This window comes from Emys orbicularis, chromosome 10 (genome assembly GCF_028017835.1).
Source record: "Emys orbicularis isolate rEmyOrb1 chromosome 10, rEmyOrb1.hap1, whole genome shotgun sequence".
NCBI lineage: Eukaryota > Metazoa > Chordata > Testudines > Emydidae > Emys > Emys orbicularis.
The window spans coordinates 33,633,993-33,652,326 of record NC_088692.1 but is presented as its reverse complement, the minus strand read 5'-3'; the positions used below and the strand labels follow the sequence as shown (position 1 = coordinate 33,652,326).

The 18,334-nt window shown below is 55.6% G+C and overlaps 1 protein-coding gene across 1 annotated transcript in view; it reads left to right on the top strand.

Moving 5' to 3' along the window:
- MGRN1 (mahogunin ring finger 1) overlaps window positions 1-13,698 on the top strand; it is a 106,284-nt gene extending 92,586 nt beyond the window's left edge. Inside the window, exons 11-16 of the mRNA XM_065412015.1 lie at window positions 5,389-5,483; window positions 9,236-9,459; window positions 10,264-10,387; window positions 11,175-11,224; window positions 12,537-12,640; window positions 13,658-13,698. Coding sequence (XP_065268087.1) covers window positions 5,389-5,483; window positions 9,236-9,459; window positions 10,264-10,387; window positions 11,175-11,224; window positions 12,537-12,640; window positions 13,658-13,698 — 638 coding nt within the window. The remainder of the gene's footprint in view (window positions 1-5,388; window positions 5,484-9,235; window positions 9,460-10,263; window positions 10,388-11,174; window positions 11,225-12,536; window positions 12,641-13,657) is intronic.
- The last annotated feature ends 4,636 nt before the right edge of the window (window positions 13,699-18,334 follow it).

Here is an 18,334-nt window from a genome sequence, read left to right as displayed (position 1 = left end):
GATATCCAGTTTGTATCTCTTCCCACACTAGAAGAAAAAAGCAGAGGGATTTCTGCCGAAAAGTTCACTGTGGTGGTTGGTTTGCCTTGGAACTGAACCCGCACATTAGATGATGATGGATTCTGAATCCACAAGGAATGCCCCTCCAGCTGCCCGCATCTCGGAGTGCAAGTCAGGAGAAAAGCACTGCTCTTCCTCTCACCGTCAGCCTCCTCAAAGCACCCGAAACATTCCGATGCTGACAAGCAGTTGTAATCTCAGTCTTCACCGAGCAAGCCTTCCAGTAAGTCCTTCAGTACCGGTTCGAGGCATTGTAAACATAAGCACTCACCAGCTCCATCAGACTCCAGTTCCTCCAGGGCCATTGAGTCCTGTGTCTTTATCTTTACTGGGCCCCTCTTCACCTGTACAGACAATCCAGACCACCTTGGCAATGCTGGATCCACTAATGATCGAGTCAGTGCCTCTGGCTCCTTAAGCCTTCCTGTCTGCAAGAGATCTTGGGTGTCTCCTTTTACCAGCCTCTCCATTACTGCAGCATCCAGCTCTGGTATTGACCACCACAGGGTCTTTGGCATTCTCAGTGCTATCAGCACCATTGGCCCTGTCCATACTGTAGACACACCTGGCAGCATCCACACAGACACATCTGGTGTGGTAGACATTGCCAGTATTTTCAACATACCCGGGACCACCGATGAAGTCAGCTTTGCCAGCACGATAAGCACAACCGAAGCCTTTGTCATCACTGATACAGTCAACTTCAACACTGCCAACACCCATTACCTCATCGGCATTCAGACCTCCTTATCCCGTGCTATATACGGACTGCAGGGCCTATCTCTCTCAAGACCCCTATGAGCCCCAACAGGAATGCTCCCTCTGTTCCCTGAGGAGTCATACATTCCCTCTTCAGACTCGGAACTCTGTCACCATCCTGACCTTTCAGATCACCTCATAGACATCATGACGGGGCACAGATTCTAAGGACTATGACCTGTCTTTTTTCAAGGAAGCCCCAAGATGGTGCCCTCCACTGTGGGAGGCTCCAACTGTGGAGTTCCCCCCTTGGCCATACTGGTCGTGGCCCATTCCAAGGGAGCTGAGACCTCCTTCAGAATCTCAGACCAGCCGGGGTCCCCTTCTCCAGTCCAAGAAGCCATTCACCAGGCTCCTTCGACTGTCCCCTATTGAGGAGGATGAGATACTCAAGTAACCCCTGGATGTCCCTCCGTGCACTTCTTCATAGTCTCCAGACAAGGCTGTCACCCGCAGAGTCACCTCCAGAGGACTTCAAGGTCATCCAGGACCTAATGAGAAGAGTGGCCTATTCTTTAGGAGTGCAGGTGAAGTTTGTTCAAGAAAATCTGCACAGTCTCTTTGATGCTGCACAAACACCTGCTATGGGAAGTGTGGTCCTTCCCATTGAAGAAGCCCTGCTTGAGGCCAGAGAAAACCCTTGGGCAGACCCCAGCTTCTATTCCACCTGCAGCCAACAGACTGGAAAGATGCTACCAAGCTCCTCAAATGGATTCTGATTATCAGTTATCACACTCTCTGATGTCTCCAACTCACTGGTGGTTTTGGCTGCCAATGAGCATTCCCACCTGTCTCATCTCAAAGCCAAGCTTAAAGACAAGTTGCTCAAGAGACTGGCTATATATGGCAGGAAAGCTCACTCTACAGTTACTCTGCAGATGAGGGTGGCTAACCGTCAAGTTCTCCTGTGAAAATATAATTGTATTAATTTTACAGCTTTAGCCAGACTACCAGAGAAGCCTAGGGAACAGTTTATGGCTCTGAAGGGCACCTCATGGCAAAAACATCCCTCCACGTAGCTATTGATGCAACTGATATGGCCTTGTGATCCATGGCCACTGTCCTTGCAATGAGATGTTCCCTGTGGCTCCAGGTGTCTGGAATTCCAAAGGAGCTGCAATCTGGGATTTGCCATTTGAGCAGTCTGAATTGTTCTCTCAAAAGACTGACGTCGTCACGTGCACCCTGAAAAACTCCTGGACGACTGAGATCAATGGGGGTGTACACCCCAATCTAAAAGAGGAAACAGTTTAGACCTCTGCCCTACCACAGATCACATTTCCAGCAGAGATTCCAGGACTCTTAAGAGACGATCCAGGCCTTCTCAATGGCACCAGATGGCTTTGTCTCCATCAGGCCCTTCTCACTAGACATCGACAGCCTCTTAACAGTCACTTTGACAGCATACCAGTTTCTCCATGTATCCCACCTTTTGAAAGATGCCTATTGCACTTTTACAGTGCTTGGAACTGAAATAACGTCAGACAAATGGGTGCTCAGCACTGTGAAGAGAAATGTGTTATCCGGTTCACCTCCCTCTCCCCAGCCCACCTTCCCTGTCCCTTTTCAGGGACCAACTCAGAAGAGTGTATTACTCTAAGAAGTACGGTCTCTTCTGCAATTGAGTGTAATAGAAAAGGTTCATTGTCATCACAGAGGGATTCTATTCCTAATTCCCCAAAACTTCCAGGAAGTTGAACCGCTTTTATTAAGAAAATCAAGTTCCAGATGGTCACCCTCGCTTCCATTACCCTTCACTGGAGAGTGGAGATTGGTATGCTGCCCTTGATGTGCAGGATACATACTCCTGATAATACATCCAGGCCACAAGAAGCACCTTCACGTTATAGCTTGAGATACACGCAGCCAATACCCGGTGTTCCCCTTTGGCTTGGCACGTATATCGGCCTGCCTGCACTGCCTAGGTGTCCAGCATGTCCCTTACCTAGACAATTGGGTAGTGTGCAGTGCCTCAAGCATCCAAGTCCGCAGCAGCATCCTGATCAGAGGCTCTTGTCTGGGCCTGAAACTGAATTTAGACAAAGTTACAGCCAACGCAGCTCAAACTCCCTGTAACCTCTGGCTTCAGGCTGCCCCTGCTAGCAGCTGAGTGCAACAGGGAAACTGACTAATCCCTGGGTTGTCTTTAAGCACAAGCAACCTGCAAGCTGCATAAGTTGCAAGCCTGGTATATTCATAGGCTCCCTTTAACCTAAGTCTGAGCAAAGTGACAAAATTAGAGCTCTCCAGAGAGTTGGGGCAAGAAATGAGATGGAGGCAGGGTGAATTGATGTAAATCGTCACATGGACAGCCTTGATTGAAGTAATCAATTTAAATCAACTTTTCCACCTGTACTTCAGTTATTTCTACAGAAAGGTGCCTTGTCATTGGTTGATATAACCATTAAAACATGTTGATTTACAACTAAATAGAGCCTTTACACTAGATTTAGGACATCTTTTTGCTACCTAGGACAGTACACTATAACTACATACATTTATTTAAGCAATTATATAGCTTAATATTTTCAAATTCTTATTAATTGTATATTTTTAGTATGTTAGAAAATGGTGAATGATATATTGTTTATTTACTAGCTAATTAACTTTTTTCTCAGAATTTGTGTTAAGCTGCAATAGGATGGTAACTGGAATTTAATTAAACACACAAAACAGCACATAAAATTGATTTTTTATTAAACAAAATAAGCCCTTAATACAGTGCATTACCTAATGTGCCATATTTATAAAGCTAGATGTGTTCCCTGGATTCTTTACACCAGGGTTCAGCAACGTTTGGCACGTGGCCCACCAGGGTAACCCCCCTGGCGGGCTGGGCCGCTTTGTTTACCTGCAGCGTCCACAAGTTCAGCCGATCGCAGCTCCCACTGGCCGCGGTTCACCACTCCAGGCCAATGGGGGCTGCGGAAAGCCGTGGCCAGCACATCCCTCGTCCCGTGCCGCTTCCCACAGCCACCATTGGCCTGGAGCGGCGAACCGCGGCCAGTGGGAGCCGCGATCCGCCGAACCTGCAGACGCGGCAAGTAAACAAACCGGCCTGGCCCGCCAGGGGGCTTACCCTGGTGGGCCATGTGCCAAAGGTTGCTGATCCCTGCTTTACACCAATAAAGCAGACACTTTATCTCAGAGTTTTTGATAGAGGCTCGTGGAATCCGTATATTTATTTTTTATTTAAATGTTTTTAAAAATTATAGTAAGTTTAGGCCTTAACGTATTTTGTATTAAATTCAGATTTCATTTTAAACAGGTTTCTTTTTAAAAAGAAAAACTTGTAATTTAAATAGCAACCCTTGATTTATAGTGAAGAAAAAAATCTATTTTTTTCCCTCAAAAGGACCCATTGATTTGTCTGCACCCTGGGCAGAGACTCTAGGGTAGTGACATGGAGGCAAACGTGAGCCTGTGACTGAAACGTTCTGTGCAACGAAACAAGGGGGCCCGAGTTTAACCACCTTGATCCCTTTGTATGGGATGGGCCGGGACCCATTTCAGACCATCTCGGAGTCTTGTTCATTGGGGGATTTCAGCACATCTGATGTGCCTCCTACCCCAGCGTGTGAACAAGTCATCGCTTAACTCCCCCCGTTACCAGAAAATTAATGCCCCATTAACAGTGGCCAGCTCCTCACCCCCACCCTGGCCTGGAGCCACAAATCTGAGGCTGAGAAATAGCAGGGGGAGCTGTGTCTCCTGCCCCCTGGTGCAGTTCTTGCAGAGCAGTCACAGAGAGCTGCTGACGGTCTCCTTGGCACTCTGCGTGCAAATCTGTCAGGGCCTGGCCTGCTTTTCTTTGTCCTTCCCACTTCTCTGGGAGTAGCCCCAGGCCTGGCCCCACCCCCACACCTCTCAGCACTAGTGCAGCACCCCATGCACCAGGGTGTCTTCCTGAGCCATGGCTGGGGGCCCCGCCAGTCTGAGGGCCTTGCAGAGCTGCCCCAAGGTGCCCGGGCCTGGTGACTGCATCTTTGCCCTGGGCCTGCGTTGGGGATCATCACAGTGTACTCGGGTACCAACTTCTGGCCTCCCGCCATGCGTCAGCCCCTCTCCTCCCTGCGGGTTACTGGCTGGGTGCAGACTGACACAGCTGGTGCTGGCAGCAGATGTAGGGCCATGTTCAGGTGAAGCAGCACCCCCCAGGTTAGTTATGAGAGTGGGCGCTTCCAGAAGGTCATGGGGCTGTATTTCCATATAAATAGAGCTGCCATTTCATTCACTAGAGACGCTGCTTGGGGCCAAGGGCTCTGTCTGCTGGCAGACTGCTCCTCTCTCCAGTTTCTTGCACTAGCAGATGAGCTAAGGGGACTGGACATCAGCACTTGGCTTCCATCTGTTCAGCTGCGAGACCTTAGCCTGAAATTGGTGCCAGTCAGCTGGAGGCAGCTCCCCCCAGGAGCCCCTGCTCTCCGGGGTGCAGGGTCTCACCATGGTGAATTCTGCCCGCTAGCGCAGTGTCTGAGCCGTGTCCTAGCGGAGTGGCTGTGGCACAAGGTGGCGCTGTCTGACGCGCTGCTTTTGCCGTCTAGTCACCTGTACAATGTTCCCTCCTAGCCTTCCGCGCCCTGCTGCAGATCCGAGCCGTGAGGAAGAAGCCTGGGGCTCTGTCGCCCGTCCTGGCCCAGACCATGGACCATGATGAGCACTCTGTAAGTAACTCACAACCCTGTGTGGCTTCTGGCCCTGTGTCCCCCCACCCAGCGAGCGGAGATCGGGCAGGCTCTCTGTTCTCCATGCCCAGGCTCCATTTCCATTGGCTTGGTCCGTCTATGGATGTCCTTTCCTGAGGCTGTTGGCCAAGGCCCTTCGAACTGTGTTTGGGGTGAACCTTTCCTACTTGGATCAGCTTCATGCTTGAGCATTCGAACCTCCTGCTCTTCTTGAACCCCTTGATAGCTGGAGAGCAGCCCCTCCCCATGGCTTGTGGCTTTTCAGAATGGCTGCTACCCTCCACGCCAGGTTTATGAAGCTGTTTCAGGCCCGGTCTCCGCTCTTTTGTTAGCCAGCATGACTTTGAGCGGGAACTGCTACCATGTGCCATAGCATGAAGAGGTTTCCCTGGGCCATGCGGGATACAGTGCCTGTCCTGGAGGGGGGTGGCCCAGCTCTGGGGTTGGAAGAATAATTGGTTACAGTTTGAGCTTGTGTGTAAATCTGCATCCGCAAGTTGTTTTGATGAAATGCCGTTGGCCTCCTGATTCCCCTCTAAGGTCTGCTCGTGTGCTGGCTAATAACCCTATATGTGCAGCTCTCCTGGGGAAGCTCATATCCCAACCAGTGTAAGTACACGGCTAATTATAGTGAGATATGTGAGATCTCCCAGAGCTAGTGTGATCAGCACCACTGGGGGACTGTCAAATACAGCATTGCTCGCTGTTCTGAACGAGCCCCGTCAGGGAAGAAGGTGTAGCCTAAGACGGCTCCAGTGCGTTGTTCAGAGACTTGCTCCCCTTGCCCTTGTTCTGACGTATCGCTATACGTACTCGTTGCTGTGCTCCAAAATACTGGGGCCTGCAGGTATAAACACAGTTCCCATCGTCCTGGCCCATTCCTTTGCGGACTCTAGAATGGAAGCCTCCATCCTGAACATTGCTCACAAGGGCAGGCACTGCTCGTTGTCAGTGATGTGGTTGCAGAGCAAACCACAAATAGACCCTCTTGACTGAGCGACTGGGACCCCTTCACCCCATGAGCCTGGATCACTCATCTTTAAGCTCCCCTGGCTCATGAAATCCTGTCTGAGGGGGGGAGCGGTCACTACAGACAAGAAGTGGGCGCCAGAATGCAGAGTTTGGGCATGGTATCTCCCTGACCTGACTGAGCTGAGCGAGTTTCGGTTTAAAAAAGGTCTCGGGGCTGATTTCCAGTCGGCAGTGAGGATCCAATGCTTTGCCGGGCAAAGGGCTGGGGGGCAAGACCCTCTCTGCTCAGCGTAGCAGAGAGCAGGTTTGGTTGGCCAATCGCTACTCTTCGGAAAGGCAGTCAGTACGTTGAGAGAGGTGCTGATAAGTAGCCAAGGTGGGATTTTGTGGGCAATTGTTTTACAAACTGTGATGGGAACAGAAACGGGCATCCGTGGCATTTTGTAAAAACTCAGTTACAATCAGATTTCACCCAGCAGCCTTGGAGTAGTGCTGAGACCCAGCAAATGAACCTGCCCCAGCCAGCGCGATTGCCGAAGCAGGGTGCAGAGTAAGGTGGAGACAGCCTCACGAAGAGCTAGTCAGCTAGTTATAAAGCTCTGTCCATGGGAATGGTCTCAGCTGGGAGTGACATGGGAAAGGAAAATTCTTGTTTCAAGTATGATTATGATCTTAACTGTCCCTTTAAATCCCCCAAAGTGAGCACTGTCTCCCTACCCAACAGGAAATGTGCAAGGGAAACAGTGAGTGGGTAAGCTGAGGCACGGAGAGTTTTGGGAGACTTGCCTGAAGTCCAAAGGGAGTCGGTATCAGAACACAGGGATTCCTGGCCCCCACCCTGGAACCCTGAGATCACAACCCCTTCTTTCTTGTTTTCCTGCTCCAGACTCCTAGGACTGGGCAAAAGAGCCTCTATCGAGTTCCTGTTCCACCCATGGGATTGCTTGTTGGAGCTTGTCTAGCCCCTGATCTCTTTGAAGGGCGTGTTGGGCTCTCTTTGTAAAACTCTTGTTCAGAGAGGTTGGGGTTGACAATAGCAGAGTCAAACCAAGTCTCAGATGCAAGCAGAACTGACTGGGAAAGAGACCCCTGCACACCTTGTGTAAAGCAAAACAGCTTTGGTTGTGAAGTTGCTTAAAAAAACCTCTCTAAAACTCTTCTAGTTGACAGTTGAGTGAGTGTTTGCACCTTGGGACTTGTTCATGCTTGGGGTGCAGCGCAACGAATCAGCCACCACCACCGGGCAGGGGCTGCGCCTTGGCAAGCAGGAGGGGGAAGCACAGCTGAAGTATAAATGCAAGTGATGGACCTAAGAGAGGAAGGAGCGATCCATTTTTATCCCCTAGACCTATCCCATGAGGCCTGCATCTACCCTCATCTTCAGTACCAGGGAGGCTCCTGCTTCCTCTTGCTCCAAGCAGCCTGGGGGCTTGGCTCATGGTGGAGCATGGCACACTGGGACCTGTGTTCTCTGCAGGTTGCATCTCTTCATTAAAGATGAGGGCTGTTGTCTGATGCTGTTATACAAGCTTGACAGAGCCCGCAGCCTCCTTGCAAGCTGCAGATGCAGCCTTCCGAGGGTCACGCAGGGCACCCTGCAGTGGTGCTGTAGGCAGAGCAATAGGCTTCAGGGACAGCTGGGTGGTTAGTGCCCAACGAGAGGGAGCCATTGCTTAAAGATGTGTGTAAATTTCAGTGACTGATTCGCAGGGCCCTGCGTGGGCCCTGCTGTGGACTTCACTGCAGGATCCACCCCCGGCCTCAGAACTGAGCTACAGCACCTGAGCTTTCACTTAGAAAGAAAACATAAAATCAAAAGGTTGGTTCTTGCCCCTCATGACTGCGACAAAAACGTCCCCAATATAAACCAATCTGTTACTGTCTCCTCACGTCTGCTGCCTCCTGAAACAGGAGCTCTGAGCCGGTGTCTGTAAACAGTGCCCCTCCAGCTTGGTGGGGCAATAATCCCGGAACCTAGGGGCAGTTTTAATGTCAATGCAATTAAGTATTTCATTGCTTGCTTAGCCCACTATCCCTCACTGCCTCTCCAAGTGCCTAAACCTACAATGTGCTGTACCTCGCTGCCTCGCTTCCGGCACGCATGCACCAACCTCTACCAGGCACTTGTGCTTTGTCAGAGCAGACGTTGTTGGCACTGAAAGGCATCACAAAGTGAACTGGTTATAACATCTCAGTCAGCGGCAGAGATGCTGAGCTGAACATATTCTTTATATTCCTCCTCAGCGCAATAAAAACTTCCCTTCGTGAATTTACCGGCCCGCCCCCAAAACATGAGCACCGCGGTGCAGAATGGAGGTGCAGTTTGCCGCTGATGATGGTGATTAATAATTGGGTTCAGTTGACATTGGTTTAGCTGCTTTTAACAGGACACCATCAACATGTACTGCATATCCCCTCAGCCGCCGGTTTCCCAGTCATGTGAAAGACCCAGACAGACAACAAAGGAAACTCGCTATGTGGAGGAAGCAGCAGGAAGGGCTGTTGGATGTGCAAAAGAAATAAACTGACAAATAGCAAGCACATAAGATATTGCTCTCTCTAATCTTTCCCTTATAGAATTTTGACTGTTGTTTGAAACAGATGTGCGCACAAAACTTTAAGCTGATGGTGCCCCTTTAAATTAACCACGAAAGGAGCAAAGGATTTACTGTGCAAAGAATAAAGAAGGGATCCCAGTTTCACACTGGGTCCAATTTTGTGGCGTTGCCTAACATTACCCCTGTTTTCCTCACCTGCAGAGCTCCGACAACATCCCTCCAGGATATGAGCCCATTTCGCTGCTGGAAGCATTGAATGGCCTCCGCTCCATCTCCCCATCCGTCCCTTCCGCTCCTCTGTACGAGGAAATCAGTTACACCGGCGTGGTGGATGGGCTGCCCCCTGCCGGCCGCCCGCTAGCCGGGATTGACAGAGCCATGGAGAGTGGCCCTCAAAAGAGCAAGCGGAGCAAATCTCCAGACAGGTCAGCCCCAACAAAGGAACAAAGGAGTCTGCTCCTCACATGGGCCTTTTGGGTCCACCCCAGCACAGTACAGCCCTGTCATCTCCTCCTTGGCTTGCCTGGCCCATGGCTTTGCATTGCCGCCTAGCTCTCCCGGCACTGCTAACCCTGCAGCAGTGGGCGGACGACAGCTGCTCAGAGCTGGGAGGTTGGGGTGGTGCCTGCACGTTTAGCCTTAGAAATGCCTGTCTTGCGATTGCTGGAGGACTCCATGGAGGCTCACTGCTCGCCGAAGAAAGTTGATTTTCAAGCTGGTTTTTCAGCCGTGCTCTCACACCCTGCATGTCCTGCACCCCCAGTTCCATGCCCATGCTTCCTTTGAGCATTTTCTGGGATCGTGCGCCCCAAGCCCAGGGCTGCAGGTGAACCTGCCCTTGACACGTGGAGGCCCAGTCGGGAAGCAGAGCCCTGACAAGCATTGCAAGAAGGGGCTGAAACTCCTGGGAATGCCAGGTTCAGATCCCAACAGGCCTGAGGTGGCCCTTCGCCCTGCTGAGCAGGTTCTGTGCAAGTGACTGTTGGCGTGTGTCTCAGATGAGACGCACAGGGGTCTGAGCACTTGAAGCGGCTGCTTATGCTCTTGTGGCCCTTTCTATGAGAGGGAGGTTCGTGATCCCACGTACCCCTGCCTGCAGTCTTGTGCACCTCCTGGCTTCTGCCGTTTCCACTGTGCTGTGCCTGCCGGGGGCTGGGAGGTGCCATGGGAATGGAAGTCACTGTGTTTTGTGGCTCTCTGCAACATCACTCTTCCCCCTCCCTCCCCAGTGCGTTACGATCTCCTTCGTCTCCAATCCACGAAGAGGATGAGGAGAAGCTCTCTGAGGACTCGGACTCCCAGCCAGCGCTGAGCGGGGCCGAGCTGGTGCTGAGGGAGAACAGCTCTCCTGGAGTAAGTCCCCATCCCAAACGCTGCTCAACCCTGGCTGCTCCTTGCCCCATAGCCCTGCACCAGCGAAGGGCCCCTCCCTGGGCTGCAGCATGACAGCTGGCTACGGGTGCTGGTCTGGGGAGCTGCATTTCGGGCAGGCTCTTCCTGAGTAACAGGGCTCAGGGTAAACCCTTTAGTGTAGGACGGGAAGGAGCCCGGAGTCCACTCCTGGGGAGCCCCGAACACTTCCCCTCCTCCCTTAAGTCCACAGCTCTCTATCCCCCACCCCCAATGCCTTGGGTTTCCCATGCTGCCAACCCCTCCCCCGGGCACAATGGGAACAATTACAATTACAGCCAGGGAGGGCATTTCTAACGCCTTGGGGCTGGCGCCTGAAGGGCTTTGTTAACATGGGATGCTCCTGCCGGTGCAAAAGGGTTCCTGGGTGGCATCCTTAGTGAGAGATCTAGGTTAATTCTGGCTCCAATCACTGCAGTTGGCTCTGCAGCTTCCTAGCTCTGAACCCCCCAGCCTGGGCCTGCCCGGTGCACCCACAATCAGCATCTGACACCCGGGAACCTCCAGGAGGGGGTTTCAGCAGGGGGTGGTGTGCCTGGACAGGTGGGCACCCTCATTCCCCAGGCCAGTATGGCACTAGTGTGGTGATAATGGTGGGCACCCTGTATCAGGGCATGATCAGACAGGCCCCCATCCTGGGCACAGCCTGCTGAGCGCGTCGGTAGAGTATACTGAGTCCGAGGGGAGGGGTTCCAGCCTGCAGAGATTGTTCTATTCTCTCCTTTTCCAGAGCATGGTGGCTGAAGAAATCGAGGAGATCTCGTCCCTGCAGCAAGGTACGTCCTGCCCATACCTATGAGACAAGTCAGTCTAGAGGGTGGAGTTTGGGGCTGGAAGTGACCCCCTGCTCTCTTGGCTTATGGCAGGGCTCCTTCTAATCCCCCTGGAAGGTGCTTCTTGGGGTTGGATGTGGTCTCAGCCTGGGATCACATGCCCAGGTCACTGATCTCCTTGGAGACTGAGCGCCCCCTAGTGCTTGTGCACAGACACAGCGCCTGACCCATGTCTGCTGGGGCCCAGTGAAACATGCACTTTGTGCAACAGGGATCTTTGTGTGAAGAATCATAGAATATCAGGGTTGGAAGGGACCTCAGGAGGTCATCTAGTCCAACCCCCTGCTCAAAACAGGACCAATCCCCAACTATCAAGATCTGCAGAGCTCTGTGCGCTGCGACACTCTCCAGCGCTTCTCGTGTCTCAGATCTTCCAAAGGGAGTGTTTAAAAACTGCATTTGGACAGTGGCCGAAGCTGAAGGGGAAACCGCGCCAGTTGGGAACTAGGAAAGCGACAGTGACTGAAATTTCTCGCACGTTCCTTCCCAGCTGGCTCTCCCTGGAGCTGAGCTCTCCCAGGGTGGTCTGACGGGGCAGATCAGTAGTGCAGCGCCAGGCTGGTTGTGTGTGTTCCCCTCCCGTTTGCTGCTGTCACCATGTTCCCCAGCCTGCGCTCAAGGGCCAGGAGGGAGGCAGAGGCTCTCGGTTGGCCATTGTGCCAGGCAGCACCCACCATTCCCAAACACTTGATGGGAAATTTCACTGCAACTTAAAAGCCTAGATCTCATTCCCTAGACAAACCCTCAGTAGCACCGGGCTGCCTGTTGATCCGCTGTGGGAGGTGCCTTCCACATGGGGAGGGAGGAGAGCACCGGGGGTGGGTTCTCCATCCTGCCCAATGCCAGGTGGCCATCTCCCCACTCCAGCGCTGCTCGGTGGGCAAGACCCAGGCTGTGTCCTGCATGCGTGGGGCTGGCTCAGTGCTGCTAGGATTCGCCCTCTGGTGCTGTGATCAGTGCCCAGGGCAGGGCTGGCAGGACAAATGGCAGGAGGCGCTGCACGACTTCGCTGGGCTCCCTAGGCCTGATGTGTCTTCAAGCGTCTCGGCTGCAGACAAGAGAAGTGCCTTTTTCAGTCGCTGGCCGTGTCACCTGGCAGCGTTTGCAGGGCGCGGCAAGGGGCCGTGGGGAAGGAACCTGTTCTCCCCATGAACATGCCAGTGGGGGCCCTTGTTGACACTGGCCTCTCCTCTGGAGGGAAGGCTCCCACTCGCTGCATCGGGACTAAGCTGTCCGCATTCTCTGCTGACTCCAGGCAGCCGCCTGCCCTCCATGGAAGACATCCTGCCGGAGAGCAGCTGCAGCGAGCACAGGAGCCTTACGCAGTCGGAGAGCGACCCCCCAGTCGATGTGTACCTGCCAGGTAACAGCCCAGCCCGGGGGCCGGGGGAGGTCTCCTTGTGCTGGCACGGCACTGATTGGTGGGGGGCTGCACTGCCGTGGCTTGGCAAGGGGTCTGTGCTGTGCGTACTCGCTGCGGGCTGAGCCACCCTGCTTGCAGCTTGCTTGCCTGGATCGTTGCATCAGGCAGCTCGTCTCCAGCAGAGAGCGAAACTCTCCCCTAAAGCACCCACTTGCCATGATCATATGGAGCTAACTGCTGCCCCCAGGGGCATGGGCAAGTGGGGCTCCCAGAGAGGTAACTTGCCCTATATCTCCACTTCCCCTCTCTCCCTTTGCCGTCCCCTCCTCCCTCACCTTTTTGTCTTGCTGCTTCCAGCCCCCCACCCCACCCCCTTTCCTCCTTTCTGCTCTTTGGGCTGCAGCCACTAGAGGGCAACCCAGTTGCAAGTGTGATAGTGGCTTCCCCATGTGAGTTGGTGAGATTCTCTCTTCTCCCACCCCCAACCGAAGATTCATGCATACATGAGTTGAGGCATAACGTGGTGGGGGGCTGAAAACCCCTGGTCTCCCTCCTCTAGTGATGGCCACATCTGATCACTGGCCCTGGCGCTCCAGCTGTGAGCTCCCTCCAAGGGTAAGAGCCCACCTGGCAGCAGATCCCGGGCACACCCAGAGAAGAGTGCAGGCTCCTGGCTTTATTACTCCTTGTCTCCATACTGCTGACCCAGGGAGGGAGAGGCAGGGCCTGCCACGCTGGGGCCGCTGAGCATGCATGCTGTCACCACGATCCACACGCGGCGCGCTGGGCTCATCCTGTGCGGGGGAGGGGCCCATCTCTGGGCAGGCCGGGCCCCACTCACTGTGCCGCGGGTGGGGGATTGCGCTTCGGGGGGCTTCGTGGCTGAGCTGCTCGCAGCGCAGCTCCATCAGCCATAGTCGTTGCAGCCTGTTCTCTCCTGTAGAGTCGCAGTCTGTTCTAAGCATCTCTCTAATGTCTCCTTCCTTCTGCCTGCCTCCCTGCTCCTGCCCTGGGCAGCACTGGGTCCCGATTCCTGCTCTATTGGGATAGAGGAGTAAGCTGGTACGTCGTCTCATTCTCTCTTACGCGCAGGGAATTGCATGGGGCGGCAGGAGCCTTTCAGGGTGGGGCTGTGGTGGGGGCAGACTAGCTGAATGTGTCAGTACCAGGCTGGCCTCTTCTCCCCTCCCTGCCCTTCCAGCTCGGCCCAGGATGGTGCATTGTTGCAATGGTTTCCCCTCACCACGGGGTGGCAGTAACAGGCCCCAGAGCAGGGTGTGGGAGCCAACTGGCCTGAAATCCGGGAGTTCAGCTGCTCCCTGGGTTTCTCTCTCCAGACGGCTCAGCTTGTGCCTCCTTTGTATACTGACCTGGCAGCTCTGATCCCAGCCCCTGGCAGCAACTGGCAGCATTCCTGAGTCCCCTCTGCCCAGCGCTAGCCAGGCCAAGCACCCCGCCAGGCTCCGAGGGGAGGCTGCTGGGCAGAGCACCAGTGTCCCTCTCCCCAAGAGAGCGAGGTGAGTTCAGCCCACTCCTTGCGACTCGGGGCACATGGTGCCTCCAGCCACCGCTGCTGTGACAGGAACAGAGGAGCCCTGTCCCTGCTATGCTGAGCACCCTCCCCCAGCCCCTCGCTGAATGCTCCTGCAGGAGGCCCTATGGCTGTATGTGAGCCCATAAACGTGTGGGTAACTCAGCCCTGTTAGCATGAGTGGCCAGGGTGCGGAGCTGGCCCAGAAACCTCCTCTCTCATACACACAAGGAGATCTGATCTGATCTGCTTCCGCTCACCGTGCGCAGGGTTCCCCAAAGACTGGGGGGCCAAGAGCCTGAAACCCTTGGGGGTTTCTCTCTAGGCCCTGGTGCCCGCTGGGTCCACGTCCTGCTGAACTCTGGCAGAGGGCACGGGGCTCATCCACTCATCAGCAAAGCCAAGAAACTGGACAGGAAATCCTTATGGGTCCCCACCCAGCCCCTCTGTCCTGGGAGCCAGCGCAGGGCAGTCCCCTTCCCGAGCAAAGGGGAGCGGGGCATACCTGGCATCTGCTGGAGTGTGGGGACCATCCCGTTTGCAGCATGAGTCCCTCTGGCCCACCCAGAACGGTCCCATGCCCACTGGGCTCCTCCGGTGTGCACATGCTGGCTGATTTCCCCCAAGCTGTAGCTCAGCTCATCCTGCGCCCGCCTGCTCCACCCCTAGGCTGATCAGAGGGCGGCAGGGGCTGTGACGTCTCTGTCTCTCTCTCTCTCCCCTCGTTCAGGGTCGTCCGACTCCGAAACCCTTCCAAGCCATGGCACCAACAGTCCCACTCAGCCCCTCCTCTTTGACCAGCCCCGGTTCCGCCGGGAGGACGCGCGCAGCCTTTCCTTCCACCCAGGCCTGCGGGGGTCTCAACTGCGTCCCAAGCCACATGCACAAGCTCTCCTCTCCCCGAGGGAGCCGGGAGCCGCCCGCGCCCTGCAGGGCCCCCAACTGACTCTCTGATCATGGCTCAGGTGTGTTAAATGAGTCTGTAAATGGGGCAAGTGGAAGGCAGGCGCTGCCCCCTGCAGCAGGTTCGAGCCAGGCTCCCTGGGGCCCTGGCGCCCACTTTCCTCTTGGGACTGGCCGCTCCCCTCACCAATGGGCACAACTTTTGCACAGGTTGGTTTTTTAAAGATGTTTAAAGTACTTCCCATTCTAACCCCTCCGCCCCTTTCCCCCCCCCGAGGAGCCAGCGGGAGGGGGCTGGTGGGGGGTGCAAATGAAGGACACTCCCATGTATATTTTGTACACACGATGACTGCTTGTAGCTGTGGGCTGGCGCTGCCCCTCCCCTGTAAATACGCCTTGGGCCAGTCGCCCCTTGCAGGCCGGCCAGGCTCTGCTCTGTTTTCTCCTGGGGGCACCCAGCCCAGGGCGGTCTGTAGCTGGGCTCATGTGGCACCCCCTCTCCTCCAGGCGTCGGTCCCCTGGGCGTGGCATTGCCTCCTGGCCAGCTGGTGACCCCATGATTGCTTTGCAGCTGGCGCTCGCTCCCCTGCAGCCTTGTGTGGGAGGAGCAGGGTGGACGGGCTCATGCCTTCCCCTGCAAAGAGACGAGGGCCCCGGCTGCACTCACAGGGGGGACAGCCCCTCTGCAGGGAGCCTGCTCCGGGTCAGTCCTTCCCAGGGAAGATCCAGCCGAATCTCCAGCGTGGGGCACAGGGGCCGCCGCTCCCCTTCCTGATCCTGCACCAGGGCTCTTGGATTCAGCCACCCCTGCTACCCTGCCCCCTCCAGCCCGTGTGTGGCTCCTCCCTGCCAGGCCCTGGTTCCTGGGCCCTCAGGTGCCATGCATGGCTGCAGGCAGGCTCTTACCTAGCTCACAGCCAGGGCAGCCTGGTCTTTCAGCACCCGTGGGCTCCAGGGCGGCTTTTTGAGCTCCTTAGACACAAGCACAAGCGTCCTGCCGGAAGGCGGGGACTTTGCCCCGCCAGGCAGCCACCAGCAGCACCTGCTTGGCTCCCTGCAAGGCCAGGGCCAGCAGGTCCTTGCTGAGTGACACTGTTCAGGGGAGCCCTTAGCGAGAATAGCCCGTTCCTCGTCCTTTACTACTCTGCCCACTTTCCCTGCTGCGGTGAGGCCCGGGCACCTGCTCCTCCCAGCTCTGGAGAGACCCTTCCCTGGCCCCAGTCCCAGCCCCTGACATCTCCCCGTAGTCCCTGCACCACTATGGTGTGTCTGAGCCCGGCTGCAGAGAGTGGGGAGCAGCGCACTGGCAGTGCTAGGCCTTGTTACAGCTGTGGGCCCCAAAGGTGGGGGAGGAGCAGCCCGGCAGTTTGTCACCCTGGCTGGGGCAGGGCCGATGAGTCGAGCGCTCAGCTCTGGGTGGAGTCAGGCCCAGCATCTCTCCAAAGCCAGCAGCTCCACGCTCAGCATGCAGCACTGCCAGCAGTGAGGCCCAGGGAGGGCAAGAAAGGTCCTGCCCCCTGCTATAGGATTCCTGCCATGCTGGGGCCTGGGAAAGGCCTCTATGGCAGAGAACCACACCCTAACCCAGGGCCCCTTTGAGTTGCAGCCAGCTCCCCCCATCCAGGTAGGGCCTTTATGAGGCAGGAGATCAGCCCTGGGCCCCCACTGCGATCCTGGGCTCGAGTGTGTCTGTTGCTGAGGAGATGGGATGTGCATTGTAGCAGCGGAGGGGGCAGTCTTCCCAATGCTCTGTTGCGGCCCCTGCCCCAGAGAGCAGGCATGGCCATGGCACAAGGAGATGCCATGAAAAGCACCCCCTAGCCCTCGCTACTGTCTGCAGTGACTCCCTTTGGCAGTAGGGCAGCTCCCATCACCGCTATCTTCAGGGGCGTGACTCTCTGCCCCTCGTCCTGACCTACTGCTGCATGGTCACTGGGCAGGGTTCCAGACGGGGCTAGCGGGGCGTGGGGGTGCTGGCAGTCTGCGGGGCTGAGGGAGACCTGCACTCTGCGCACAGCTTCACACTGGGACCGGGACCGGGACCTGGAGCAGGGGGCGTTTGGGCACCTGCCTTTCCCCACTGTACATAGCCAGCGCCCGTGGCCTCATTGGTGCCCCCTTTGCCCGCCTTGATCGATGTCGCTCAGTGCGGTGACCTTGCCGTGTGCCTTGTTCCTGCTTTCTGTGCTGTGGGGGTCCCCCACCCCTGGGGCTGGCCCGGACCCTGCAGGAGTCTCCTGTCCCTGCTGGGAGCTGTGCCCACAAGGACCCGTTCCCGTAGGCAGGTTTGTCTGCATGGCTGCTGGGCGCTGCCGTCTGCTTCCGTTTGCCGTCACGCCTTTCGTTCTCTGCTCCTCCCCAGCGAGATGGGCCAGCCCCCTGTCTCCCCCGGCAGAGATTTCTGGGGGCTCCTCTCTTTGTTCCTCTGTTTAGAGTAATAAATCCATGGAGCAATAGCCTCTGTTTATCCGTTATTGGAGTCTCCGTGTGCATCCTTCGCCCCATGCAGGGGGAGCCAGGGAAGCTGGAGCTGGTGGACAGCTTGGCCATCCTTGTTCATTGCTGGAGCCTGGGGTGCGTTTGAGAGTGGGATGAGGGGTTCCGGAGATAGAAAGTTCAGCCTGAGCAGCTTTATCATTTTTGGATTCTTATAACGCTCTAGGTTGCAGAGGAAGGAGACAAAACTCAGGCCCTGACCACCCCCACCCCCCAAAATGTACAGCCCCGGCCTGCCCTGAGACACTGAGCAATGGGACCAGGGGCCAGGCTCAAGATGTTTCCAAAGCTGTTGCTCTCTGACTGGTGTGCAGGAGCCCCTGACGGAAGTGGGAAGCTAAGAATGGGCATGTCTGGTGTGTGGCACAGTGCGCAGCTCTGAGATCATAGTTGGGAGCTGAGAACATGCCTGGCACAGGTCCACAGGAGGGAGGGCTGAGAATACCCACGAAGGTGAATGCAGCGGTTGACACCTCTTCTTTCAGACTGTATTCATCTGCATGGGCGTCTCACTCAGCTGAGAACACCTCATTGAGATGAATGGGCTACTTCACTGCTCCCAGAACTCCCTGTGCTGCAGCCGCAGATGGATGTGCAGAGCCCCCTGTGCCTCAAAGAGCCCAGAGCTGGAGCAGAGACTCTGCATCTACACTCTTCAGCCCCTGCCTGCCTCCGGCAGGTCCATGCGCTCCTCACAGCTCCACCACCTCCCCTCAAGGTGTGGCATGGGCCTGCCAGGGGCATAGAGTGGCCAGGAGAAAGTG